The 27,971-nt window shown below is 41.5% G+C and overlaps 1 protein-coding gene across 2 annotated transcripts in view; it reads right to left on the bottom strand.

Annotated features, from left to right (window-relative positions):
* Positions 1–18,732: 18,732 nt before the first annotated feature.
* Positions 18,733–27,971, bottom strand: part of SCIN (scinderin) — a 91,639-nt gene continuing 82,400 nt past the window's right edge. For both annotated transcript variants that reach the window (XM_006027777.2, XM_025209085.1), the window contains 6 exons: positions 27,731–27,901; positions 27,072–27,249; positions 26,409–26,530; positions 23,989–24,066; positions 22,070–22,130; positions 18,733–20,723 (listed from right to left, as the gene is read on the bottom strand). In XM_006027777.2, the coding sequence (XP_006027839.1) occupies positions 20,590–20,723; positions 22,070–22,130; positions 23,989–24,066; positions 26,409–26,530; positions 27,072–27,249; positions 27,731–27,901 (744 nt within the window). In that variant the 3' untranslated portion in view covers positions 18,733–20,589. The remainder of the gene's footprint in view (positions 20,724–22,069; positions 22,131–23,988; positions 24,067–26,408; positions 26,531–27,071; positions 27,250–27,730; positions 27,902–27,971) is intronic.

The raw sequence follows: 27,971 nt of genomic DNA, 5'->3' as shown, positions 1-27,971 counted from the left end.
CTGTCAAGGGCAGCCTGGATCACCCTCCTGTCCTAAGGTAAAGCAATGTTGCTTACAGCATTTAGAAGCATCACAACTAAGTGGTGTAGGAAGGCATCACCAAAGAGAAAGCAGCAGAGGCCACCAGTTAAATGCTATAGAGGACACTAAAGCACAGGATCTGAAGTTGGCCTACAAGTGGAAGATGACATAAACAAAACTGCTGTTGCTGCTTGATAATTTTACATCCCTGATAGTATACATCTAAAATAAGAATGAAATAGATATTGTATTACCTACATTTCTTAGAAAAGAATTCATTCACTTGCAAAAAGACTTTCTATTTAAAACACACTTATAATAAATTTACCAATTTTACCACTGACTTTCACAAAGGGAAGGATTGCATCTTTATAAACCCTTAGAACATAAAAGGTTAGGATGAAAATGCTGACAAATCATAAACACATGAAAATTTGCTCTTAAAACTTCACTTTCTAATTGACATACAAAACATTTTGCTCAAAGAAACCTTTTATCATCTCTGCACTGATGAATAGTTTTTTGATAGCTTACATGTTCCATGACTTATTTGTTTTGATTATTAAGGAGTTGGCAGTAGAAAATCTAATTTATTTCCCGACAGTAAATAAAAAAAAAGCATATTAGTAAAGGAACATGGAACTGCTATATGTTATCGTAAAAAGTGTACTTTCTAATATGATTAGTTGATTAAACATATTCTTATTTCATATGCACCTTCATTTGAAGACTTACTGTTTATTGCTTTCATTTTCCTGAACCCTACTCAATGATGCATAACTTGTTAAGGAACAGAATGCTTTATTCATTTGTTGTTTTTATTGATACATTGCAATGAGTTAAAGCACTAATTTTTCACATTGCTCAACTGCGTTAGCTGTAGTGTGGCTAAAGCGTAACACAAATGTGGCCGCCTGAGTTTTATTTATAATACATGTTCAGTTGTCTCACTCAAATAGAAGGATTACACCAAAGACTAAATCCTAGAACACATCTGGACGTTACACCTGCAGAACATAGTTTTACTCCATCATAAGATGGAACACAGCAGTCTAGATAGTCCCCACTGCCTGCATCCAGTTGTTAAACACGACAGTAGCAAAAACCTGTTTTATAAATTAGATTCAACCCTGGCATGTTGCCAGCATTGTCAATTAGATGACATGTGAATACCCCACAGCAATATGTCAGCCTTCCATTGTTGTAAATCAATTCCTGTCCCAGAATGAGCCAGAGGCCACCACGTATGGTTTATTTGTACTAAAAAATTTCAACTGAAAGAAATCTTTCTGGGAGAAGGAGCAGAGAGGCATTCAGCCTGTAGCCATTCCTTCTCCTTTGCTCTCCAAACCTTCACCAGACTGGGGTGGTCCCTGGGGGGAGTGGAGTGGTATTGAAAAACTCCCTGTGCCTTTCCCAGACTGGGGTTTGAGGAATGGATGAGAAGCAACCTCTGTTCTTCTTCCAGAGTCAAGGAGCAGAGTGGAGGGAGCAATGGGACAAAACGCTTCACCTAGGAGCCAAGTAGAGGGGGCAGTAGGACAACCCTCTCCTACCCATTTCCCCAACTGGGCAGTCCCCAGCTGGGAAAGTGCAGGGATCATTGCCCCTCTGTTTCACTGACATCCTGAGCCAGACCTGGAGGGAAGTATACAAACATTCACTCTTGTACATGTTTCACCTGGGAGAAATTGAGTGAATTCTTGTACTTTCCTAGTTTCTACCAGGAGAGCAAGTTTTTTCTGGTAGAAACATAATGCTTATACATGGCTTTGATTTTTGTTAGAGCTTCCATCAGTATTCTGCAACTGGAATAGGATCTTCCAAAACCATAGGTGAAAAATTGTTAAAAGTAGAACAACAAAGCCAATTCCTAGAAAAAATAATATACTGGCAGTCAATGTGAATAGTTGAAGGCATTTCAAGTCCCCCCTCCCTCCGCGCCCCCCTCCCCCCCAGTTTAAATTAAGCAGCTCTTTTTTCAAAAAAGCTATTACATTTATTCCTCCAGTAAGGTAACAGTTAAGCACTAACAACTTGGAGGTTGAGATCAAGGATCGTTTTGGTGTTCACATACCAAAAGGATTATAAACTCAAAAGTTGTACTCAAACACAGTACACATAAAAATAAGACAAGAATCAACTCGACTTCATAGTCAGAGCTCATAAAAATCCTAGCAAACCCAAGTTGTTGCAGAAATATCCAGTTTCCAAATGTTGCCATAAACACACACCACTTCCCATCTAGAGAAACAGCAAGAAAACCAGGAAAGGTAACCATCCAGATTAATTTTTCACTGCTTTTAGTAATATTTTTTAATCAAGGATTATACAAAAATTAATCTTTATAATCAAACTTATGTTATCTGGCTTTTTCATACTTTTCTGTTATTTTTCAATTGATCAAACATACACATGCTTAAATGTACTACATGAATGAGTTTCTTTCAATAACTTTACCTGAAATTATTTTTCCTGAACTAAATGAGTTAAGCTATGCCTTTGCCAGAAACATAATGCCACTCAATTTTACCACTCTAAAATCATTTCAGTTACTGATCTGGCCCCAAAAGCCTTTTGAGGGGAAAAATATATTTTTTTAATTTTTAAAAATAAAAATGGCACTTTGAAGCTGATTACCTGCCAGAGTTACTCTAAACCACTTCAAAATTATAGGATACTGAGATTTCAGTGTAAGCTTCTGTCTGTTTACAATGCTTCTTTTGAACAAGGCAGTGCATTTTTTAAATATATCACTTTTCCTTAATACAATGGAGGTAGTTTTCAAGCTGATTAAAGGTACTAATGTTTCAAATACAAGTGCAATAATGTCCCAGACTAACTACTTCATTTTGCTACTCTACTATTTAACTTAATATGAGCAGATATTTTCTCCAGTCTAGAATGATGACAGGTATATCAATGGTAAATCAACCACTCCTATTCACATTCTCATATTGCAAGCACAAAGCAACACTGAAGGAAGCTGACAGATAACTAAACTAAAATGTTTACAGAAGTACTTTTAAAAATATGAACATTGAAGCTAACGTCTTTAGGGTACTAAAAGAAATGTTGGAGTAGTGTAGCTGCAGCTCTTAGTGAAGCTGCACTATGAGAGGACTGTACTAAGAGCACTGCAGTGACACACAGCATCCCTACTTCATGTAAACTGTACCCCAATATGGATATGACACAGTTACCTTAATGAAACATTGACAGTAGGCCAATAATCTCACTCTCTTATAGGATTATATTTGGATGATCAGCCCACAGTTAGGTGGTTGTATCACATGCATTTCAGGGGACAAGAGGTATGGTGTTGCGTCGGAGACCTTCTGGTGAAAACTGACAGACTTACTGCTCTTTATCTTTCTTTATCTTCATTTCTTCTTTTATTTGGAAAAGCTGTTTTGCAGCCTTGAAGAATACAAAATCTTATTACAATCAGCCATTAAAAGCAGGAAACTGAAGTCAACCTTGCTCCAAAATTTAAAAATACAGTGAAAGTGATCCTGAAATTATATCTGAGGAAAAACAGAAACCGAGGTAATCAAATTGTATATTTACTTCATTGTGTCCTATGACCCGAATTACCAAAGCCATTAAGCATGTACTTGACTCACAATAGAATCGATGGTGCTTACATATATGTTATCATAGCGTTGAGAAAACTAGTTGAAAGTTGCTGAAAACTCCAGAAGCATGGTTTTTGTAAACGTAAATCATATTCCAGGCAGGGCAGGGATCAGAGGTTTGGAGAGCAGGAGTAGGTTGGGATCAGGTAGGGCAGTACTGGTGGGGGCTGGGGGAGTGGGCAGGGCCAGCAGGGGTCCCCTCCATAGTCCCCTCCCCCCCCCTCCAGCCTCCCGGCCCCTTACATACTGGCACTGGAGCCCTGGTGCTGAAGCAGCTGCCTGGCACTCCATGCGCTTCAGCACCAGGGCAAGGGGCCAACCACAGAGATGCTGTGGCAGCCAAAGAGTCTCTGTGGAGGACCCAGCCTCCGGTCCCCTCTGGGCACAGTCCGGGACCACGCCCTGCCCCGCTTTTTTAAACTCCTCTTTTTTTAGAGCCCTGGATATCCAGGGGTCTAATTTTCTCCCTGCACTGCAAGTTTGCAGTGCATGGAACATTTTTTTGTTCCCACCCGCATGTGTTTCTTGTCCCGTCTCAAAGGGGTATGAGATGGGGCAAGAGGTATGTGCGCGCTTGTCTGGATGCACCCATTAAGGGTATGCGTCTAGACATGCACATCCTTAATGCACCTTAAAATGGTGATTTAAGGCTATTCACGCCTAAATTTTATACCTGCATAAAGCAGTTATCAAATGTAGGTGCAAATAGGTAAATTGCATTAGCAAACCTGTAGATGTGCTAATGCACATTAATGTGGTGTGTGTCCATTGACTTGGAACAAACTTTAGTACCAAGTCAGTCTGCATACCTGTGTTAATGCATGTTAGCACCTGCGCGTGTAGATGCGCACTTAAATTGCCTAAATGGGCATTAGGCAAATGCTCACTAAGTTTAGGTGCACATAAAAGTACATGTAGACATTCCTAGAGACACAAAAAACATGCTTTATTAATTGGTTCACTGAATACACACTAAGTTGAGTTTCTTTTATTATATGGTTGATGCAATAATTAACAAATACATTTCACTAGCCCTCAGTGAAATGTATTTACTACCACCATATATATATCTATATATTAGTGGCGTTTCATTTTAATCATGGAAACGTGTATTTTGGGTTATGTTTTTTAAATCTGAAAATTGGGGATTTCTTTATCAGAGAAAACCAGGATCCCTGTTGATGTGTCTTGAAGTGACTTAAAAGTCTAATCCTTGAGCCACAGATCCATTCCCAGAAGTTGTAGGTCTTTCTACAGTAGGGCTGTACGAAGTATCAGCAGCCGTTTCATTTTGGAGGTGTTTCGGCCTCCGAAACACTGAATCCAAAATATAATGGAAGGCTCCAAAACATCTCTGAAATGAAATGAAACCATCCAAAATGTTTCAGAAATGTTTTGGATGTTTTGGAACGTTTTGAAGGCACCCCCCGGGCATAGTCCAGCACAGCCCCTCAGCCTACCTTTTAAAATGCCGGGAGACTGGGGCCGGGTGGGGGATGGGGCCGGGCAATGCAGCCATGGGGGAATTCTTCTGCAGCTCACCCTGCCCAGGGAGAGGCAGGCACAGCCAGAGGAGCTGTGGGAGAATCCCTCATGGCTGCCCTGCCTGGTCCCAGCCTCCCAGCACTTAAGAAAAAAAAAGCGCGCGGCTCGTGCGCCATGGGGCTCCTGGGGGCTGATGGCAGAGCCCCCCCCCCCCATGCAGCGCAGGACAGTGGGGGGCAGCAGGGATCACCTCCCCTGCTTAGCACCTACATTGCAGCTGTCGCATTGTGTGGGTGCAGTGCAGCTCGGCAGGGCACCGCGCACTATCTGGGAGCTGGAGCTACTGGGCCTGAGCAATGCCAGGCTCCGGGTGATAGGTGGAGCCACCGCAGCTCCCAGTCAGCGTACAGTGCCCTGCCAAGCTGCGCTTCACCCACACGATGTGAGAGCTGCTGCGTGGGTGCCAATCGGAGGGGTGATCCCCGCTGCCCTGCACTGTACAGGGGGACTCTACCACAAGCCCTCAGAGGCCCCAATCACCGCTGCCAGTGTGTGTGTGGGGCTTTTTTTTTTTTTTAATAAGGGCTGGGAGCGGGATGGGGCCAGGCAGGGCAACCATGGGGGCTTCTCCTGCAGCTCCCCCCAACAGAGCAGAGGCAGGCACAGCTGAAGGAGCCATGGGAGAACCTGCAGCTGCCCAGCTGTGCCTGCCTCTCCCCAGTTGATCCAAATCTCTGAAGTAGTGTTGAAACGCCAAAACAGATACGGCCGAATCGAAATGGAACGGTGATCTGAAACACTGAAACAAATCACTTTCTTCTGAAATGGATGAATCAGACACTGAAACGAAACATAGCTGTTTCGCACATCCCAATTTTGCAGGACAAAATAGGTCACAAACTGGGATTTCTTTCTTTTTCTTTCCACTGGCTGTAAAGGTTTGGATTTGCATCATTATAGCAAGTTTCCTTTTTGGAAATGAAGGAGGTTATTTAGGAGAGGAAAAAAGAAAAGAAATGGGGAGGGGGGAAGGAACCCCACACACTTTATTAGTAGTAAAAATATACTTCAATTACTACCAAATGAACCAGAGCTAAATCAGTTGGGACTGAATTTTCCTAAGCTAAACAATCTTGTTTGGCTTCAGGTGATAAGAACTACAAAGTTAACAGGGCAACAATATCAGCTCTTCTAGGATCATTGGCAGTTTCACATACTTGCTTAAACTGCTTCAGTTTTACGTAGGGGGATATGGAGTTCAGATGTTGTTTATATAGGCACTTGTCATTATGATAGACTAGAACTTCAGAATAAAATGGAAGTATTATTCCTAGTTATTAACAGTAACTCCTAAAGATGCTGATTAAAGATTAGGATTCTACAGCACTAAGTGAAATACAAATGCATTAGACAAGGGCAATCCTTGTCTTCAAAATCTCATAATCTAGGATTATGGCAGCATAAAATATTTGGAAGAATGAAATAAAAGTGGGAAGGAGAATGGAGTGACAAGATAATAGTATCATGAACATGTTCTGCATGTGAAGCAGTTTCAACTCGACACCTGCCTAGACATTAGCGCTGTGTAGCTGTTCAAAGATTCTGCAACCAATATGGCTTCCTTTGAAGTTAATAAGGAAAAAAAAAACCTTATGACTTAAATGAGAGCAAGATTGGGCCTGTGGTTTATTATGGCCTGAATGCCAGAAAATCAAAAATGGACTCAGCAACAAACAATTAACATGCTAAGGAGGAACTCTTCTGTTGCCCTACAAGATTTCTGTTCATATAATAACAATAACCTCATTATTTAAATGATTTATAACCAGCTGTCTGTACAGAGCCATTATTTGCTTTCATCTTACAGATAATGTGATTCAAACCAAACCATGTTGTAAATGGCAGGACTAAAGTATCACTGAAGAGGACTAAAACAATTAATTAAACCAGTGGGTCTGGCTACTACCAGCTCATGTTATGGATGTGTAAACCCCAGTTTTGGCACTTATTTATTTAGAAGCAAATCCACTCATTCAATATGAATGTATTAATGCTTTATGTTGATGCCTTACATAATCACCAGCTGGATACAAATATTCACCTTTGTAGTCCTGATGTTCATCTTCTGAGTGCCACATGAATTTTTTTGTGTCATTTAAACAAATAGTAAATATGGAGAGATGAAGTTACGCAGAATTTATTTGCCTGAAGCAAACTCACAGATATGAATTTTGGTCACTGAAAAAATGAAGGGAGCTGAAATGTTAATCTTGTCGTTTGACTCTGAGAGTTAGGGATAAAACTGAGTGACAGTGAGAGTCGGGCACTTAACTGTCCTATGTATCTTTGAAAAATCTTCCTCCAAATCTCTAACAGACACGAGATAACAGGGGCTTGAGGAGGATTCTGGGCAGAAGCTCTTCAGTGAAGCAAAGAAACAGAGTTGCTTTCATTTTAGTAAGTTTGCTGCTTCATCTTAGGCTTCGATCACAATAGAGATTTTGCTGGCATTGAGAAAAATTAAAAAGTCACACCCCTAATGGACAAAGCCATGCAACAAAACCTGAAAAACATATACCTGACATGAGAAAAGTCATGAAAAAGAAAGAGCCTAATGTATCCAGAGATATAAAGTATTGTATAAGCACAAAACAGTTAAGACAAACAACACACCGTATAAAACAGTTTCTCAAGTCTGATCGATCCTCTTAGAATAATGCAATGCATGATACAATATGGTGTGATGACATCTCCTTTGTCATAGAGTGGGTCAAGAGCTGAAAAAGGGCCAGGAATCAAGAGCCCTGATCCTTATCTAAGTATACATGCCATGCCCTACTTGCTGTATTTTCTCGCATACCACACATCCATAAATAAGATGCTGTGGCAGTGTACCTTTGGGTGCTTGCCACTTTAGAGGCTGGAAGCAGGCAGCCACAGGTGCTTGATTAGGGCAACCATTTTAGAACCCAGCTCTCACAGGCTGGGGCAGCAGTTTGCTGCCAGCCGCTGAGGGAGTAACATCATCTGGTTGACCTATTGCTTGAGGAAAATCCTGGTCCTGGGCATGACCTGAAACTGCACCCTGCCAGGGAAGAGGGGTCAGATGGGACTGTCTGTGGTAGGGCAGTCCCCAAGAAATACCAGACCAGTTACTCTGCCTGGTGAAAGGTAAGTAGGGGTGCCTTAACCCTGGCCCCCACCATCTGGTGAGTGAGTAATTGTGAAAATGTGGGCAAGGCACACTAATAAAGGGGCACCTGAGCCCAGCAGGGGTGCGAGACCCCGGAGGCCCCAGAGGGGGGTAGTGTTGTGCTGAGGGCCCACACAGAGTAGGGTGTAATTTTGGGCACCTGAAGGACTGTGCTAGTGGGGTACAGTGTAGGGCTGCAAAGGGTGGCTTGAAGGACAGTACGTGGGCCAACCCCAAGCATGACAGCAGGAAAATAGTTGCCCAGTGGGGAGCTAGGGGCAAAGGCAGCCCAGCGTCAGCACAAGGTGACACCATGTAGAGTAGGTCAACTCGCAGCATCTGAAGTTGCTGCGTGGTAGTGCCGGAGTGAGAGTAGCGAAGCCTGAAGGCCCAAAGGGGTCGCTCAAGGGGAACAAGGACAGTAGAGAATTGCACGCTAGGGGGTGGAGTGCAAGAGGCCCCTGTGAGAGGAGGGCAGAGTAAGTGAGTGAGTGAGTGAGTGAGTGTGGAAGAGGCCAACAAAGGACTGAGTTTGCTCCGGCCTCAGACTGGGGAGCAATACCAATCTGGATGCCATCTCTATGGAACAGGCCACAGTGTAGGGAAGGTTTGGAGCTGTGGATAGCACCTCTTGGCATTGGGGTAGTGAATGGGCAGCCTTCCACTTAATATATCAGAGGAACATTCATGTCATGACAGGTGAGTCAGGGCAGACTGTCCCCGGAAAGAAGGAAGGAAGGAAGATTTGCCCAGTCACAGTTGACTATGTGACAGAGTAAGTCTTCCTAGAAACTTACTCTGGGGCCTCTGGGGTATTCAGGAAGTGTGGCATCCCAGGAGATAGCAGGGTGAGAAAACACAAACTTAAAAAAGCTTCCCTACTTAAGACATAAACCCTAATTCTGGAGAGCTGATTTTAAGAGGAAAGATGGTTTGTGGTGTATGTGTAAATATGATATCTAAAAAAATCATCATGCAACTGGGATGCTTGGATAGCAGCAGCAGTATGATCACATTACTATCTCCTACTGTTCCTTATCTCTTTATCTATTTCTGTATCTACACATATGGATAAATTGTTTGGTTTAGCATTGTCAACAGTGAATACAAGTTAGATACAAAATAGACACAATGAGAATTTGTGAAGTGTGAATACATTCTTATAAAGTAGAGGCTATCTTGAGCTAATGGCACTTTAGGAAAAGTGTTGCAGAAAATTTCCCTCTATGAAGAGGGAAAAATATGCAATAACTTTGCCCATATATTTTTAGAAGTAAAATTGTAGACAAAGATATTTTCAATGATGCAAGTTGCAATCATCTACCTGGTACATGAAATGGAAAATGAAAGCTAAATTGAAAGTGAAAGCAAATATCAATGTTCAAACACAAAATATCCTACACAATTGCAACACATTTCATTCAGAACAATATTAAACATGTCAGCAGCATTTTGTTGTCATTTTTGATACAGTTATGGTACAATTTAATAACCTTTTTCTGTTTCCATAGTTTTAAGCAGTGTAATGCCCATTATTTTAGCAATAGATTTTGGTTTATTAAAATATCAAAGCAGTTCTAATATTGTATATAATATTAAAGGAGAATTATCTTTATATCCCATAGAAGTGCTATAGCTACAAGATACTTGTCACCAAATGAGAAAGGAGTGGAACAAATACTGTTTCCCTAGTATAAGTGAGACTTGACAGAACCCACTTGCACACACCAGAAGTCAATTTAAACCCACCAGAGCTACATTATAATAAGGAATCAATGTTTCTAATTCTTAGTCTTCAGCTACCCTTGACGTCAGCCTCAATGAAAGCAGAGCACAATATAAATTGCTTACTGATAAGAAAAATAGAAATTCCTTTGATTTGCCTCTTACTGATTGCATTATACAAGGAAATTGCCAATTTCCAATCAGTCCTCTTCATTCATGTCATCGAAAGATTTATTTTTTTTATAAAGCTAGGTTAGTTTTTGAAAGGTGACCTCTAACGTTTACATTTTGTGAATAATCTTGTTCAATGATGGGGAAGCAAGGCACAGAAATCTGCAGATTTTGGGTGCAGACTGAAAGATTTTACAACTCTACAGTTAAATCCATGGATTCTATGGATTACCAGAATAATACAAAAATATTAGCCAACTACATGTGGATGAAAGCGCATGTGGCTATGCAGATATTGTTCTTGGGTGTTAATCGATCACCAGGATCTGGGACAGAAGTTCAACAAGTTAAGTCTGATACAACATCCATCCAGGTTTATATTAAAATGGTTTTGCCCATTTTGAAAGCAGTTTATGTGCACTGAACTTCTCATGTTACAGATTTGAATCTATTTCTTATCACTTATACCAGTTTGCACGAAATTTCTGCCCCTAGCTCAAGGGTGCTAAGTTAGAGGATAGGATTTCTGGCTGCTGAACTGAGGCCAGGTCAAGACTAAAGAGGAAGAAGCCTGGCCCATGTCCTTCAAACCAGGAATCTCAATTTTCTACTCTACCTCATTCTTCCAATATAACACTGTATGTAATGGGAGTTCTTTGGCTAGCCACTGATGGTTTGTGGGCTGGCCTCATAGGCTGCCTCCACACGAGCATGGATGTTTGGTTCCCCAGGGACAACTAGCAATGGCACACCTTGTGCTGCTGTTAGTTGTCCTTGGGAAACACCTGTGCCATGTACCCTCTGGTGCACAGCAGGTTACCCTGGGTGGGGTAGGCGAGGCTGTGGCCAGCAGTGTGCTGACTCCAGCAGCCATATCTGGGGGCCTCCCATGACTGCAGCAGTGTCAATCCTGCCATTCGGACACTGGCCAGCAGCCGGAGGATGAGTATGGCTATGGCCGGCCAGGGTCTAGTTTTGAGCAGTGCAAGCTGCCCCTGCATGTGTCGCTCTGCCCTTTTTTTTTTTGCACAGATTATTTTGACCCCTAGATATCCGACCCCCCCCCAGTCCCCCCGCTCCCTTGCAGCATGGAGAACAGCTGAATGTGCGGTATGTGGTGCTGCAAATGTGTCTGTGGTGCCACATACCTCACGGCCAGACTCATCTGGACACAGCCATATGTGCATGCAGGAACAAGTGATAGTACCCACTACTGTTCTGTTTCAGCAGTGGTGTTGAGAAGACCCCTCCTTGATGGCATCGATGCATCAGTACTTCCAAAATTTGGTATCACTAGCTCCAGTTGGCTAGTGGTAGAACTGAGGCAAGGAGGAAGGCAGGATGACAGACAATTCAGTATGCCATGTCCTAAGTACAAGCTCTGAGAGGAAGCTGCAGAGATTTTGCCAAGGAGGGAGGACCGTTCTGCCTGAACCTCCAAGGCCTCTGCCATGGATTCCCCCAGGGAACCTTGTTCAGGACCTCTGGCCTTGTCTGGTGTCTCTGAGTATCCCCCTGAAACCAGCCCAGCCATGGCTTCTTGTATAGGGGGGTAATCCTGACTCCTTCTAACTCTGAGGTCATGGCCTTTGTCCCTAGTCTTTCAGTCCTTAATCCTTTCTGGTTATCTGGAGCTCTTCCTCAGAGAGCTGTCTTCTAGTTCAGCTCCTGAAAGAGGGATTTTATCCCACCAAATGGGAAAAGAATATATCCCAAATTCCTAGCAGCAAAACAGACAATTCATCTTCGATAAAGTTATTGGGGCAAAGGCCCCACAAGATCTTGTCTACCTGTTAAGGTTAAACAGTTCCTTTGACCCTAGTCCATCCCACAGAACCCTGAAAACTCCAAAATTAGCTCAGCAACTGTTTCTCCAGTCCACACAGCCCCAACGTGTGCTCCCAAGTAAGCTCTGCTGTTGGTTCTCTTCAGACTCTCCAGCTCACAGACTAACACTCTGCTTTTTCAGGCTGCTCCATCCATTGTAATGCTCATCTCCCTCAAATTTCCTGGATGCATCCTGGGTGTCACTTCTAGTTCTACTTTCAACAAATCTATTCACATCCTTTGTAAGTGGAGGTCCATCTCTTCTCATACATCAGCTCTGGGACCTATCAGGGACTCTATTAACCCTTCCTTCCTTGCATACAGCCTAGCCAGGGAAAATGAGACATGCAACATTTTTTACAGCATAAACACATTTAAAGCAGAAATATTACTATAAAGCCCATGGTTTGTCAGGTCTTGCTACTGAGGGCCTAGACTTATCTGTTAGAAAAATGTGCAGATCCTATCCAGCCGACTTTATTTAAGAATTTAGCCCTTTTTATTTATAGATGCTGAAATCAACGATCTTTCATCCTAGCACTAACCTAGAGAAATGCTAACTGCCCTTTGAACCCTGGTTGCTAATTGATCCAGGGCTCAGCAGTCTAGCACAGAAAGTGAACAACATCTGAGTTTCTTTAATCTCTTTTGATTCATTCAGGTGAGCGTTTTCTGTGACAAGGGATTCCCTCACTTCAGTCCTTTATCATTACAAAATTATGTTCTTTGCTTTTCATTTGAAACAAAGACTCCTACCAGAGCACTATTCAAGAGAGAAGGACCATTGCAAAGAACAACAGCACGCACAGGGAATCCATCCTTTATAGCGGTGCTGCCATCAGCAACCAGCATGAGATCATTGTTGCTTCAGTTCATGCACTTTGCAGTATATAGGACCCCATGCAGCATTAGATTAATGTACTGAAACCACATTAACATATGTTTGATAACCACTGTAATAGTTGTGACAGAAAGACAGAAGCTCAGGCTCTGTCAGTACCAGCAACAGCAATATTACTGCAGGCTGGTGTTGGGGATTTACCTGCCATCTGAAAAAGTTTTGAGGAGCAGGTACTGAGAAGGATTGGCAGAAAGGAGAATGCTGGTCATATTTGTCCGATGCCGAGAGGGGCCTCAAACACTGTCTGGAATTATGATTAGTATTTGTAAGACAGTTGTACCTGGAAGATCACACAGAGGCAGCCCTATTGCATCAGGCATTGTACAAAAGAAGTGAAAGTCCCCTAGAAGAACTCGCACTTGAATAGACCAGATGAATTCTTATCATCTTATGAATTCTTACCATTAATTTATAGAAAGGGTGCAGAGGCACAGAGATTTAGCGATTAACTTAAACATTACACAAGGAGTTCATGACAGAGCTGGGAAAGGAACTCGTATATCCAGAGTACTCTCCCCACATGTTGCCTATGAAATCAGCCTTCCTCACACCAACCTTAAACACGTCCCCTGGACTCTTGTGAACGATAGTGCTTCCAATATAGCTATATATAAGGAAATAGAAATAATTCCATATAATCATGTATTTCAGCTTATGGGCAACATCATCTGCCATGAGGGATCTGCAAAAAATTTGGCAGATATGTGTGTACACGCATCTGCTGTGGGGTGGGGAGGGTGGTTCCTGGTGAGTTATAAGGTGGCTGAGGAGTCCAATCCATGCTCTGCAAGTTTTTTCCACAGATATGACAAGTGGCGCCTTGGGGAGAGGGCACAACTGTTGGCCAGGCTGTTGTGCACTTACCTTCCTCCTCTGCCATTTCTCATCTTCCTGAGTAAGACGGTTCTTTTCAAATGGGCTGTGGCTTGAAAAATGATGTATGATGAGAGAGTGTGTGTGTGTGTGTGTGTGTGTGTACACACACACACACACACACACACACACACACACACAGACAGAGTGGCAATGAGCTGCTTTGGTCAATGCATGTAAGATGGTACCAAGATGCTAGGGACAGATGATGTGCTTGGATAGTTTCTGATGTGGGGTGTTATCCAAAGCATTTGGGTTAGGTGCTGAGATAGTGAGATCCTGGACAAGTGTTCTGAGTTTGATAGGTCCATCAAAAATAACTAGGTGTGGTAGGCATATGGGAGGGTAACTCACATATTATTGGCAGACTGGGACCCAAATGAGTTCAGTATTGAGTTCCCTCACCTGTAATCCCTGACTGTTCAGATATTCATCACCACTTCTCACTCATCTTGCAGTCATCTCTTCCCTCCCATACCCAAATCCCAGAGCATAGCAGCTAAGGGAGAGAGGGAGGGAGACCACTTCCCCTCCCCTGACCACTCTAAACATCTCCACCCAAAGGTTGATACTTCTAACCAATTAGCCTGTTTAAACACAGCTGTTGCTCATAGAGCTCTAATCCCAGGGTAGAAGGGGTCTCAAATAGCAGAGACCTTTCAGGTTAATGTCCTAAATAGGCTTTTGGGTCAATTTCCTTAGGAGTCAGATGACCAAACTCAGTCTTGACACACAGGTGCAATTCATATGAAATCAGTGTAAAGACCTGTGTGTTTCTAACACTGAATAAGGAGCTTTGTTAGAAAACAGTTGTACCACTGAAGATAGTGGCAGTCTTTCTCTCTCCCTCCCCAGAGAGAGGTAGTTAGTCTGATCTATGTTAGTCTGAACACAGGCAGAAGACAGGGTAGATTTGCACCTTATAGCCTAACTAATCAGAAATGAAGCAGCAGCTTACTTCATGAGTTGTTCTGAAGTGTCTGTAGGAAGCAGAGCTTCTCTATAGAAATCAGTGATTAGAACACAGCTCTTCCCAGCTTGATCCTCTTGGCTTCCTGCTAGACTTGTAAAGAAACATTACATATATCTTCATAGCACCTGCTGACATCAGGGGTGTATAAAGATACCATAGGAGTGCAAGTAAGTTTAGGAGGCTTCTGCCTATCTTTTGAATAATTGCTGTGTCTGTAATTCTATCAAAGGAATAATAAAAAAAATAGCCAGAAATTGTTTAACAGTTAATAGTTCCTTGAAGGAGGACCTGCCTCTTGCTGTTTTCATTTTATATGTCAGGGATTCCAGATTACTTTGCTTTCTGGGCAGGTTTTTCAGGGGAAGGAGGCAAATACTGTCCCTATAGTAACTTTTTGTTGATAGTATTGATTTATTTAATTGACAAGTAGCCTTGCATGCGGTGATTTACCCAGCTGCTTATCTTCTGTACAAACACTCTGCTTGTTATTATTTAGAAGGAGTAATAAAAATAAATTGGACAATTCCCAGCTGAAGTATTATTTAAAGCTTGTACAACAGAAGAGCAATAGTGAGGGGAAGTGTGTGTGTGTGTGTGTGTCTTTGTCTCCTAAAGCTTAAGTCAGGCAGGCTAAGGAGAAAGGCTGGAAAAGAAAGTGCAAGGGAAGCAAAGTCAGAAAAGATGTCTACTCATCCTGCAGCATTATGAGTCTCTTGTTTTCTAGTGTCCCTGCAATGAAATTATAGCTTAGAGAGAGTACAGTTTTTCACTGGACAGTGATAGTCACGGGAGGTTACATGCAACTCTGAGGCAGCCCAGAAGCGTGTGCATGACAGACTATTCAGTAACTGGTGATCATCCCCTACTCGCATTGAAATCAGAACTCCCACTCCTGGGCATGACTCAGATCCCAAGAAAGGAAGAGGAAAGGAAGAGCAAACACTTTGTAGGGAGAACTGTAGCTCATCAAGCTGAGACACAATATGCCAAGTTAGACCTGTGATAAATTCTTAAATTCGAAATTTTGAAGTATGCTTCTGTTCTGAGAGATGATGGCTAATATGGCCTAAATGTTTCTTAAAAGAACAGAGCCACACCCAGAGTGGAAGGAAGCAGTGCTGCTTTGGGGAAAGCTCTGGGGGTTTCCAGCCTCAGGGATGTAGAATCCCTCTGAGGTATGAAGCAGCAACACACCTGGTTCTATCCAGTGATTGCAGCAAACTAACACAATACCGTCTGTGTTAGTAACAGGTGTAATGGGGTGGGATCAAGGTCCAACTTCTTCTTTCCCCTCCTGGATTGTGCAGCTGCAATATTAGTAACACTTTTGTCAATGACGCATAGAAAAGAATAGATGCAACTCTCCTGCTCAAGAGCCTTCTAGCCTCAGCAAACCTAAAAGGAGTCACAAAGTAGCTGTTACAAATGTAAGCAGGGGTGATTCTGAATACACACAGACAACACAGACCGCTAAGTAAACCCCCTTCAGTATTATCACTGCTGAGAATAGAGGTGCACTTATACGATAAAGAACACTACTGAAATGTGCTTTAAAATACACTTGTTTGATACTGGATGTGGGCTCCCTTCCCATGTGTAATGTCCGGATGTGATTCTTAAATTGGCTACATTACCATATCTCTAAGGCCAGATGCAGACATTGCAATTTTACCAGTATAAGTGATCGGACACCAGTCTATACCTGTCACAAAACAGAAGTTCAGCATGCAAGACTGGTTTAAAAATGTCAGAACCCGGTCTAAGATTTGCGCCCCCCACCAAAGTGTGAATGTGAGTTCTGTTCATACATTACCAATGCTACTTGTAATCTTAAAGTACCTACGGGACCTGATAATTTCAATTGCCATTTTTCAATAACCATTTAAAATGTGTCCAAGTGAGTTATGAATCAATAGTGTACTTACTGCCAGCAGGACCTAGCTCATTAAACATTTTGTATTACCTTGGCATTGGATTGGTCTTCTAATAAAGTTGGTCCTCTAAGGCATGGGTGGGCAATTATTTTGGCTGGAGAGCCTTGTGTCCCATCAAGGGCTATGCTTCTCTCTCTCTCTCTCTCTCTCTCTCTCATCCCAGTCCCCATGCTGCCTGATCATGCCACCCAGAGCTGCAGCACACCCCGATCCCGACCCAGAACCTGCTGGCCGCATCCACAGCAAATGCCAGCACCCTCCTGGCATGCCGGAAGCAGCTCCCAGGTTGGCACCGGTGTCACCTATGGATGCAGCTGGCAGGCTCCAGGTGGGAATAAGGGTGTCCACCCAGGTCCGCAGCTGACACTACCATGTCAGTGCTGGGTGGAAGCAGCCTCATCCACCTGCCTGGCATGGCAGAAACAGCCCTGCCTGCCTAGCACCACACAACAGCCAGAGCATTGAGTTCCCATGAGTTCAAATCCCATGAGTTCACAGTCACCCACACATGGGCCAGATACAATCAGCTGGTGGGCTAGATCCAGCATATGGACTGTGTTTTGCCACCCCTGCCCCTGGGATATATTTCACCATTATAATTAGACAACTAGTACCATCTATTATTTCATAACAATACAAGTGGCTCAATCTTGGGTGCAGTTCTAAATATTTACACACATTTTTTCCTTTTTCTTTCTATAAAGGAGGTGAGTTTGCTGTTTTAAAGCTATGCACTTAAACTTTAAGTGAACAGTATCCTTAACTGAGCAATACTGAGTATTTACAGCTCTCACTGCTGGTACATACTTTGATAATAAGACTTTCCATAGTTGAGGAGATTGTTATCCCTCCTCTCTCGTAATCTGTTTCACATTGTGCCCAGTATCTTTAAGAAAACTGAAACTCCTCCATATGTGCAGCGTCTCGTATACTTCAAACATGAACAGAAACAAATAATCTAGGGACCTAGCGTTAGGTACCTAAACAGAAATCAGTCAAGTTATTCTCCATAATGTGGGCAAAGACATTTTTCTTCCTTAAGGAATTTATAGCACAAATCTTAATTAAAAATTAAAACAAGATCAGCCAGCAAAACCACAGGAAGCCTGGACAGCAATCTCTATGCTTAAATTAGTTTATGGTGCCGTTTTGATATGGCCTTTATGTAATCTACACAGCAGTACTATGTCAAGAGAACATGTAATTCTCAGCCAAGGTTACAATACAATTTATCTTGCCTGCATAGATGAACCAAAACTGTTTTAACTATGTTTTGAAATGTATTGACAAAGCCCTGGAAAGATCAGAGGTATAATCCCATTCTGGAACATGCTTAAAAGAAGAGTTTAACCCTCTCCATGTGTATGACACCAACTGTTAAAATGCAGTTATGACGCTATTATGTTTTATAATAGAATCCTCTGACATGTCAAACAGCATACGGAGGCAGAGGTATACGTACCTACTGACTTGTGTGGTTTGTGTAAAGCCCTCTAACTGATCAACTGATTTTAAAAAGGGTTATGGTTTTTGTTTAAGCTTTCCTTCCAGAAAGCTAGCGAAGACCTCACTTTTTCTAGTTTCACAGAAACATGCCAGAGACATTTTTTTTTTTAAACCTACTCTCTTCCTTATGCCTATTATACATGTTGTGCCTGGGTGAAGCTGCAAGCAACACACTGGTACCTGACTGAATATCTGTTCAGAGCACTATTAACCATCCTTAAAGAAATACATCAATTGGTTTTCACAGCTTAGCTGCTCACCTCACACACCAGTTGAAACATCTGTACAATGTTGTACCTGTATGATCTGAAAGTGGGCCAGATCTCTGCTGGGATAAACTGGCGCACAAGCAGAGAATTAAATTACCTGTATTAAACTGTACTCCTAAAAGGAGATTGGGATTTGCTATTCTTGCCTGGACATGTTCTGCTAAATGTTAGCGAGATCACTGATGAAACAAAAACAATTAGAGAGGAAAGCAGCATTACACATACTTTTATAATACAGTGTTCTGTAACTTTATTTTACACAAAACTTCCAAATATAGCTAAACTGCAGTAACACAGATTTAAACAAATGCCTCAAGCTAACAAACTCCCAGAATTAACTCACCACCCCCTCTGCTCTTTGAACTGGATTTAGAGCTAGTTTAGAGCTGGTTTTAATATTTTGCTGCATCCTCTGGTTCTTATACTTCCAGTTGCCCAGACAATGCAATTTGTTCAATAATTTTAACTATGAGCTGAGGCTGTTTTCACTTCTTTGCTTTACTGAGCTTTAAAATCTAAATAGTTATGTAGGAAAAGGTACAAACACAAGTTTAAAAACTTGAATTTTCTAACTAATTTAAAAATACATAAAAATACAATTAACATTCATTATTAAGAATCCACTTCGGTACATAGGCCATTTGAGTTGCACTTATACAAATTGTAAAATAAGCATTATGAAGTAAATAGTCAAGAGATTACTTTAAGTTTGAAATGGAATGATCCCAGCCGGCTTTGGCAGGGGACTGGGAGGGTGGGGCGGAGGCCTTGCGAAGCTAAACTACAAACACAAACACATCCCTTTGAAAATCTCTCTCTCGATTCCTAAGACTAAAACAGACTGCATTCTTTCCAACAGAATAATTTAGGGTCCCTTCTTAATTTCTGGCCAAATTCGACAGAACTTACTCATATAGCAACGTGTTCCCAGAACAAGGAGTGCTAATGAGAGAAAAGTGGTTTGCCAAAGCCCTTGTATAGTGCATCTGATGTCTTCTACATAATGAGAAATGTTTGCTGTGTTTGGCAGTTTGAACAAATCTCTGAAACAAACCAAATGCAGGTGAGTCAAGGGGAGTGAGCATGATAGGGGCGGAGATGACCTGTACTGGGACATGCAGTATGCTTTTAAGTGCCACTTAGTGAATCCAGATGATGTGCACCCAGTCACTGTTTAAGCGAGAGGTGGCCACCCTGCAGCATGAGTGCCACAAGTGGCACTTGGCAGATGAGGGAGGAGACAAGTAGTACAGCAGCAAATAGGGCAGGAAACAAAGCAGAGCAGGAAATCAAGCAGGGGAAGGGAATCAGAGTGGCACTGGGGGAGGTTTGAGGGCTAATTTGTGCCATACCAGTCAAAAAGGTTGGCCCCCACTGGTTTAAGCTGTCACTCCTGATGCCATTCAGAAGTGATGGCTCACTGGAATGCATGTAAGAGCAGCAGTTAGACAAACCTGAAGCTTGAACCCAGTATGAGTCCAACAGAGCTCCCATTCCTGATTCTGCCTTCAGTTGGAGGTTTGCACAAGAAAGGACTAGAAATTTTTGGCTCATTAGAAAAATTAAGGATGAGTTTTGCTTTTGGGATTTTTCCCATGGGTCTGAATAAACACAATGTTAGGCCTTCATCAGATCAAATTCTACTCTCGGTTTCATCACTGGAAATCAGAAGTACTTTCTTTGGACTTACTCTGAAGTTCTACAGGTATTCAGAGCAGAGTTTGGCCCAGGGATGTTATTTTATTTTTTGCATTTTGTATTCTGATGAAACTGATCTACAGCTTCTGTTTGAAAAGGCACTCTGGAACCAAACCAAACCAAACCAAACCAATGATAGTGTGTCATGTATTTACTGCATAAAAATAACCCACCACCATCTTATTATTTTGCTATTTTCATTTAAGCCTTTCAAAGCTAAGATATGCTACCTTACTCAAAGGTGGGGAGTGGGTGATGGGTGATAGGTGATAATAGCTGCATCAAGACCGCTTTGCAAGCTCATGCTTAAAAATGCCAGAGCATAGACCTATACCAACAACTGATGAGTTGGTAGCAGAAGCCTTCTCTGACAAATCAGTTTTTCCACTTGTTGGAATCCCAGGCCAGGAACCAGCCAGTGAAGGTTGGGGGTTCAAGTCCTTGCTTCACAGTAACGATTGGAGTTCCCTTGTCCCTTCCAGAAGGATCCGTCTCAATATAACGTTTGGCTAAAAATGAATAAATAAATAAATAAAAAATAATAATAAAAACCTGTAAAATATAGGTTCATTTTTTCTGCAGGATTTAAGGCAAAATAATCCATGACCATTACAGATAATCCACTTAATTATAATGAAATCAGTCACATAACTATTGATTTCACTCAGTGGCCAGTGTAATTTTCAGAATTTTCAGTCAGATATTAGGTCAATTAAAAATAGCACAAGCGAAAAGTATAGGGGTCTTTACTTTGAGCACTGGCTTCTACTATGTAAGAGTTGCTTTGGCACTGGAACACACACATGTGGTTGTTGGCATACAGAAGCTCCACTTGTGATTTTCCCTGGGAAGGACCGTATGCATCTACTCATTATAGTTTGATTCAGCATTACTGTGTGATATTAGTGAAGGTGTGAAACCATGCTGGATAACCTTGGCTAAAGAAGGATGGGTATGCAAGAGAAATGTAAACCATGGGCTGAAATGCAGCTATATTAAGTCACAGGAGAGTTAGCACAAGTTCTTACAGAAGAAATGTATTTCTTTGAAATGTATGTTCAGATTTAATGCTCTTAAAGCTACTGTTTAAGTAGTTTGAGGCAGTGGATAGATTTGTATATCTTTAAATTAAGAGCAGACTTTTGCCCATTACATTAAAATTAGAGATAGGTGACAATGGGAGTGACCTGAGAGCAGTTTATGAGAGCTTACTTTTGGGAGAGTTTGGGTGTATCTACATGTTCATTAATTCACAGTACTTACTGTGCATTCGATTTAGTCCTTGTAGAATCAAGTACTAAATAAATGTGCAATAGGCTACCGTACTGCACATTACCATGACTACACTCTTTTTGGGTGACACTAAATACACAGTAGACTAATACTACTGTACATCAGCATATTAGCACAGGTTTTGTTATGCACACTAATGTGCAGTAGAATTAGTTTACTGTGCATTAAGTGTCTTGTATAGATATATCCTCTAAAGTCCAATTTTAGCCATCCACATTAAAAAAACAAATTCCACTGACTGCAATGCAGGTTGTATACCTGGAGCTGCTATTATCATTACAAATTATATACAGCCACAGGTTCTCTCAGCTTTGGAACACTATGTTGTTGATTCTCATTCAACATACAATTGAGGTTTTGGTGAGTACTGCGTTGTTTTAAATGGCAGATCAAGAGGGAAAATACTAATCATTATGTCTTTAGGAATGACTGCCTACCAAACCTGGTGACCCTTTGGAAAAATAAAACATGACTAAACTTATTTCACATTTTCCTTTCATTGATTTATTTAAACACCACTGCATTTATTTCGATCAGGGTTTTATCAAATTAATGTTCTTACCAGATTTAAGAGATTCATTTCGCTCAGTTTCATTAGCATCTTTACCAATCCAGATAAACACCTGTAAATGGAATATGAAAGTTTAGTTGCCATAATGTTTATGGGCTTCGGCCCAGAATCTGATATAGATATAGATGTATGTTTTTTTTTACATTGGTATAAAATCTGGAATAATGTAATTGACTCCTCTAGGAGAAAAAGCAGGCAAGCTTGGGGTAACTCCAGAGTTTCAGTGGTATAAATGAGATTTGGCTTATTATATTTAATGATATACCTTTTCAACAGATGCAGTTCTATACCTCAAAAACCCATTACATCCTAGGTCCTGTCAAGTATGGTGCTAAATCGTACAATTAATGAAATACTGATAGCTTCACTCTTGTTTGTGACTGGCACTTAAAAGTTTTGAAATTCAGCTAAAATACAGTGCCTGATTCTCGTCTGGTCTGCACATTATGTTGTTGCTAACCTCTGTACAAAGTGGATAAAAACACTAACGGCTTGTTTACGCTATGGAGCTGAAACCATAATACCTATGTTGGAAAGGTGTCCAATTGGAGATGCAGTGCAAGGAGGCATACACCATTTATCTGACAAGGTAGTTACCCCACCCCCCTGAAAAATGCATTTTAATCTGTCAGAACATGGTTCTGTTGTCATAGCTGAATGCATACAAGGAGTTCTGCCAGCATGGCTGCATTGATTAGGAGATATGATCTTGGCCAAAAAACTTTGTAGTGTAGCTCTAACCTGTCAAACAGAATTCTCTGCTTACAAAGATAGTAGGCATTTCACAATTATTTTGCATAGGTATAAAGAACGGGGAATCAAGGTGAACATCCCACACTAAATGATCACAAGTCTAGATCACAAGCTATGGCAGTGCATTCTGCTTGTGTTACTTATAAAGTGAATTTTTTAGTGTGTATGTAAAAGAAACAACATCAAAAATATGGATTTGGATTTTAGGCTCAAATCCAACTCTCCTTTAGGCAAGTAAAGGGCCTTACAGGGCTAAAGTTGGCTGCATAATGGCAACTCAGGCTAGCACATGGATTCAGACCTTAGCATTTGTGGTTATTGGGTGAAAACTTGACACCAGTCCAGATCCTTAAAATGTACATCTTCAAGAGCATTCCTCACTTCTTATATGTTGCAAGGTAGTATCTGAGGATGACTCTTGTCAAAGCAATGAGGCCTGGAACTTTGGGTTTGGGAGCACAATGGAGCCGAAAGCCCACATCTTGTCTGGCAGGCTAGAGCAGGTTTTGATGCAACCCTTTGACTATAACAACAGCAGCTCAACATCCGTATTGTTCTTCTACAAGTACGAGGTAAGAAATGATGTTCTCTTCTCACTGTCTCTGATTTGGCTCATTTACTATTAATGGACTTTCATACCACATGTCATCACATCCTTCTTGTACAATCTGCCTCTTTGACAAGGTTTGTACAAATGGAATTAAAAAAAGGTTAAACAAACTTGAGTAATAAAGTAAAGAACATTATGAGGGACACTTTCAAAGCACTGCTGGGGCTGGTAGCCAGGCAGGTTCCACTGGCATTAATGAGAAATGCTCACTATGACCTTGCAGGATACTTCAACAATTCAGCAGGCATTTGTACTAGTTTTTCAAAGCACATTCGAGAAACTTTAGCTCTAGCTTCTTCCTTGGTTATAACTTCAAAGGAGTAAAATCTCTTCCATCCTTATGACCATTCTATTGTTTCTCCAAAACCATTGCTTTTTTTCCTTTAGCAAATAGTTATCTTCTTTTTCAATTGTTGCTAAAGTATTCTTATGCCTTCCTTTCTTGTTTCTGGTTTTCCAGCTGTAAGTTACTATTAGGAGTAGATACTTCTAGTCACTGAATAAAACAATAATAAATTATAATATATATATAAAATATATAATTTACCTGATCCCAAACATCTAACAACATGACATCATCTTCAGCCAGATCATCCTGTGTGAACTCTCCTGGAACCTCCTCAATCTAAAATGGATAACAATCTTTTTTGGTAGGCTCATTCAAGACCTTCTATCATTCCTGTGTTTGGACAAAGTATCATACTTCTGTATTCCTTTTCAGCACAGCCAAGCTCAATGTTATTTGATCTTCAAGTACAACATATAAAACTCATAGGAGCAAGTTAGACATCTGGCCTTCTTATAAACCCAACACTCAGTTTGGCACAACTGGAAGCCTAAGCTCAGAAGACACTACCAGTGATTTTAAATACTAGTACTGATTGCTATAAATAGGGATTGATAATTCACTGCAGAGGAGGGCTGGGAAATTTGCATAGCACCATCTGTACTATATACCTTGACAGAGTCGGCCTTTCAGGTAGTGTGCCCATGCATATTTACCAGGTACCACAGTAGAAATAAATAAATAGAAAGTAATAGCTTTGAGATGCAATCTCTAGTCTGAGTCCTGAAATCCATACTCAAATAAAACACCCACTGAACTCTGCTTGATTAAGCAATTTAAAATTAGGCCCCAAGGGGAACAAAAAGACAAACTGCTATTTTTTTCAAATGATTATCGACAAGAGGGAAAACAGCTCCAGTTTCTTGTGCTGTGTCTTGGTCCAGTGGCAGTTCTAAAGGAAGAGAGGGCTAGAGACGCAGAGAACTTTCCCCTCTCCTTTTATTGTGTGCTGGAACTGGAAATGGTCAGGTATGTGCATGAATTCTCCAAGATGGGCCTCTGCAATGATCCTGATCTCATAAGGAGAAGTCCTCTAGAAGTTAATAGAAAACATTTACTTTCTATTGGTTTTTAATTAATTCTATAGACCATTACAAAGAATTCCGTTCTTGCTATGGAACACCACAGGAACATTTAAAAACCCTTCAGGAAGGGCATACTTCTTTACTGCATCCAGATTTTAAATTTCTATAATATCCTGTCTGATTACATTTCATCTCAAGTACAGGGCAGCCCCACTCCTACACTAGCCAGCAGCATTCAGTCTGCAGAAGAGCTAGTTCCTCCTTTCCAAGCATGACCCCTCTGCCCCTTGGATTCTGTAAATTCTTGTACCCATCTCACCTCAGCTCAGGACACTCCAGCTGGGGATGCTTACCTTTCCTCCTCCTTCAATACAGAGCAGTGCCTTAATAGCACAATTAGAGCCTTAAATGTTTAGTTTAGTTGATTGCTCCTGGGCGTGTGACTTCACATGCATCTCGGACGACAGTACATTGAGCCAGGGCAGAACAGCCCCAGTTGGCAGAGGATCCAGAGGGTCAGCTGCCAGTCTGGGCCTGCTCTCCACCCCTCCCTGCCCCTTCCCCCCCCCCCAGGCTCAATGTGTGGCAGAGGGGCTGGCTGGGGCACAAGGGTACTTCAAAACAGAACTAGCTGGGGCGGCATCTACACATGTGCTGCTGTGGAGTCTTTTATTCCGCAGCAGGATAGTACTTGTTTTAACAAGTACTATCCTGCTGCGGAGTAAATTAGTTTACTCCAGCCTAATATGGGCACACGTATAGACATGAGATGTTTATTGTGCAGCTAATTAGTCAACTGCACAGTAAACATATTGTGTAAATGCACCCTATCTCTAGGGGAAAAAAAACTTTTGGTTGCTTCTGACACTAGGGAGTGCTACAAAACTACCTGTGAACCTCACACTGAGGGATTGCTGAGGCTATGTCAAGCCTAGCACTTCCTTCAACCATCAGCTTTGGGTTCAACTCTCATGCTGGACAAAGCTCCAAAGCTCCATAACACATGGCTGGCTAGGTACAGTCAAGCCCATACCTGCTTGTGCACTTAGCAGTATCAGGTACCAGATACTAAGAAGAGAACAAATGGCTTCCTTCAAAAGCTGGGTCTTCCACAGAAGTTTCTATGGCCTTTATGCCTATACCTGTATCTGTCCTGCTCAGTCAGAATGCTCAGCACAACATGCCTCTTCTCTCACCCTACCCTATGATCCTCACCAGTGTTATCCTCACCACAACTGGGTGATGCATTTTCAATTCTTGAAATAACCTAACAGACTTCCAGTTTGGTTTTGAGACATTCATCTCTTCCATCACTTTTATCCTTGTGTGTAATGAAATGAGAAGGAAATGGTTTTGAAATGTTATTATGCTCCAACTGTCATCTGTCTCTAACCCTACAGCAACAGAACAAACACTCATTATTTCTTCTGTGCTGCTTATAAGGACTGGGATGGTGACCTGTTAATTCATAAAGGTATCATATTGCATCAATGGCAGCCCCAAGAGGAGTTTCATTTAGCAGTCTTGCAGCTGAATATTAAAATGTACTAAAGAGTACAGAGTTAGCACAGGGGAAAGTATTCATAACATACTTACAATAAACCTGCCAGTCTTGTTAGAACAGCCATAGAGACGAGGAGGGTGGTCTTCAGACTCAGTCAGGAGCTGTGCGGAAGTCTGGTATTGTTTCTTGCCTCCAAGGGCTTTCCAGAATTCCGCTGGAACATATAATAGATCATCTACTTGGTGCTGAGCTTTATAATGCTAAACATTTTTTCAAGAACCCCCTTGTCACTTTTTCTGATGCAGACATTTTTCTTTATTGGCAGATATCTACATGCAAACACGGAACAGCACCTTTCTTTTTCTCTCTCTCTGTTTCAGTCGCTCAACATATAGAAAGGACAAATTCGGTAATGATCTGCCTTCACTGTAACCGTAATGACTTCTCTGAGGCTTCACTATTAGTAAATCAACTTGAGGCAAATGCTTTTGGCCGTTGACAGCCATGGAAAAGAAAAACCCAAACGACGCTTTACCAGAAGAGGAAGTGTGTTAATTTTACCAGGCTCCCCAGCATCTGAATAGATTGGGCGCTTCTGCAGGGCTTTCTGGTGGTTTTATCTAACAGCTGACTCAATCAGCTGGTTCCACAAAAATGTCTGCAAGTATCCCATGGTGTGAATACATGGGACTCAATTCTGTGTGGTGCTATGCAACCTCAGCTCACAATGAACAGCCAGACTGCAGAATGCTCACCTGGTTCCTTGCCTTCATCAATCCTAGCCGTCTGACATTTTAGAACACTGGCTGTGTACTGAGCTCCCATCTCTTCTTCTTTGCTTGCTCCTTTTCCTACCCAAGTATAGCCTGAGTTTGTCGGCAGTTTCAGAACAAAAACATCATTGGAGTTCAATGAAGTTGCATCAACATCAACCTAGAACAAGAGTAAGATTGTTTCCTTCTGATTTTCAAATAACTCTAATTTTCATCTTCAGTACATGGGTGCTGAGATTTAACAATGGTTTAAATTCAGAGTCTCACAATAGTTCTTAGTACTAGTGTTTCTCTAGATTTATACTTGGCAGGGGCGAGACAAGGATTTAGCTTGATATTAGTAACTGGCCAGAAAGAAAAAAAATATTGGTACTAGTTCCCTGTGCTTATGAAGAAATGTCCCGTATGCCCAAATGATTCTTCACTTGTCCTCTAGATAACTTCTTGCAGTTTCCTCTGAATCACAGAATCCTGATCGTTGTCAGAAACAACATAACTGTATTAAACCAAAACAGCATCTGGTTCAACTCAGAATTCTTATAACCCTACTTAAGTTATAGTCATTAAATATCAGAAATTTTGTTTCTGGTATTCATTGTAACTGTACATAGAGAGTATTGTTAATGGACAGGTGACTTTACCTCTATAATTCTGGTAGTGGAGGCCAGATTTTTGCGTATTTGAAAAAGGCGTGTGGGGGAAGCAGGTTTCTGACCTCCTTTTTTAGATGTTCCATCCTTGTAGACAATGAGTGGTTTATTTTTGAACAAGCTGAGCATATGTGCAGGCTCTTTGCCTTGCGTGACTCGTATCTATGCATACAGGAACACAAATACAGGAAAATAAAATTACAACATTATTAAATCTGTTTAGCTTGATGGC

The sequence above is a fragment of the Alligator sinensis genome, unplaced genomic scaffold (genome assembly GCF_000455745.1).
Source record: "Alligator sinensis unplaced genomic scaffold, ASM45574v1 scaffold45_1, whole genome shotgun sequence".
Taxonomy (NCBI): Eukaryota; Metazoa; Chordata; order Crocodylia; family Alligatoridae; genus Alligator; species Alligator sinensis.
Note: the sequence above shows the minus strand (reverse complement) of the source record. Positions and strands in the feature narration are given on the sequence as shown.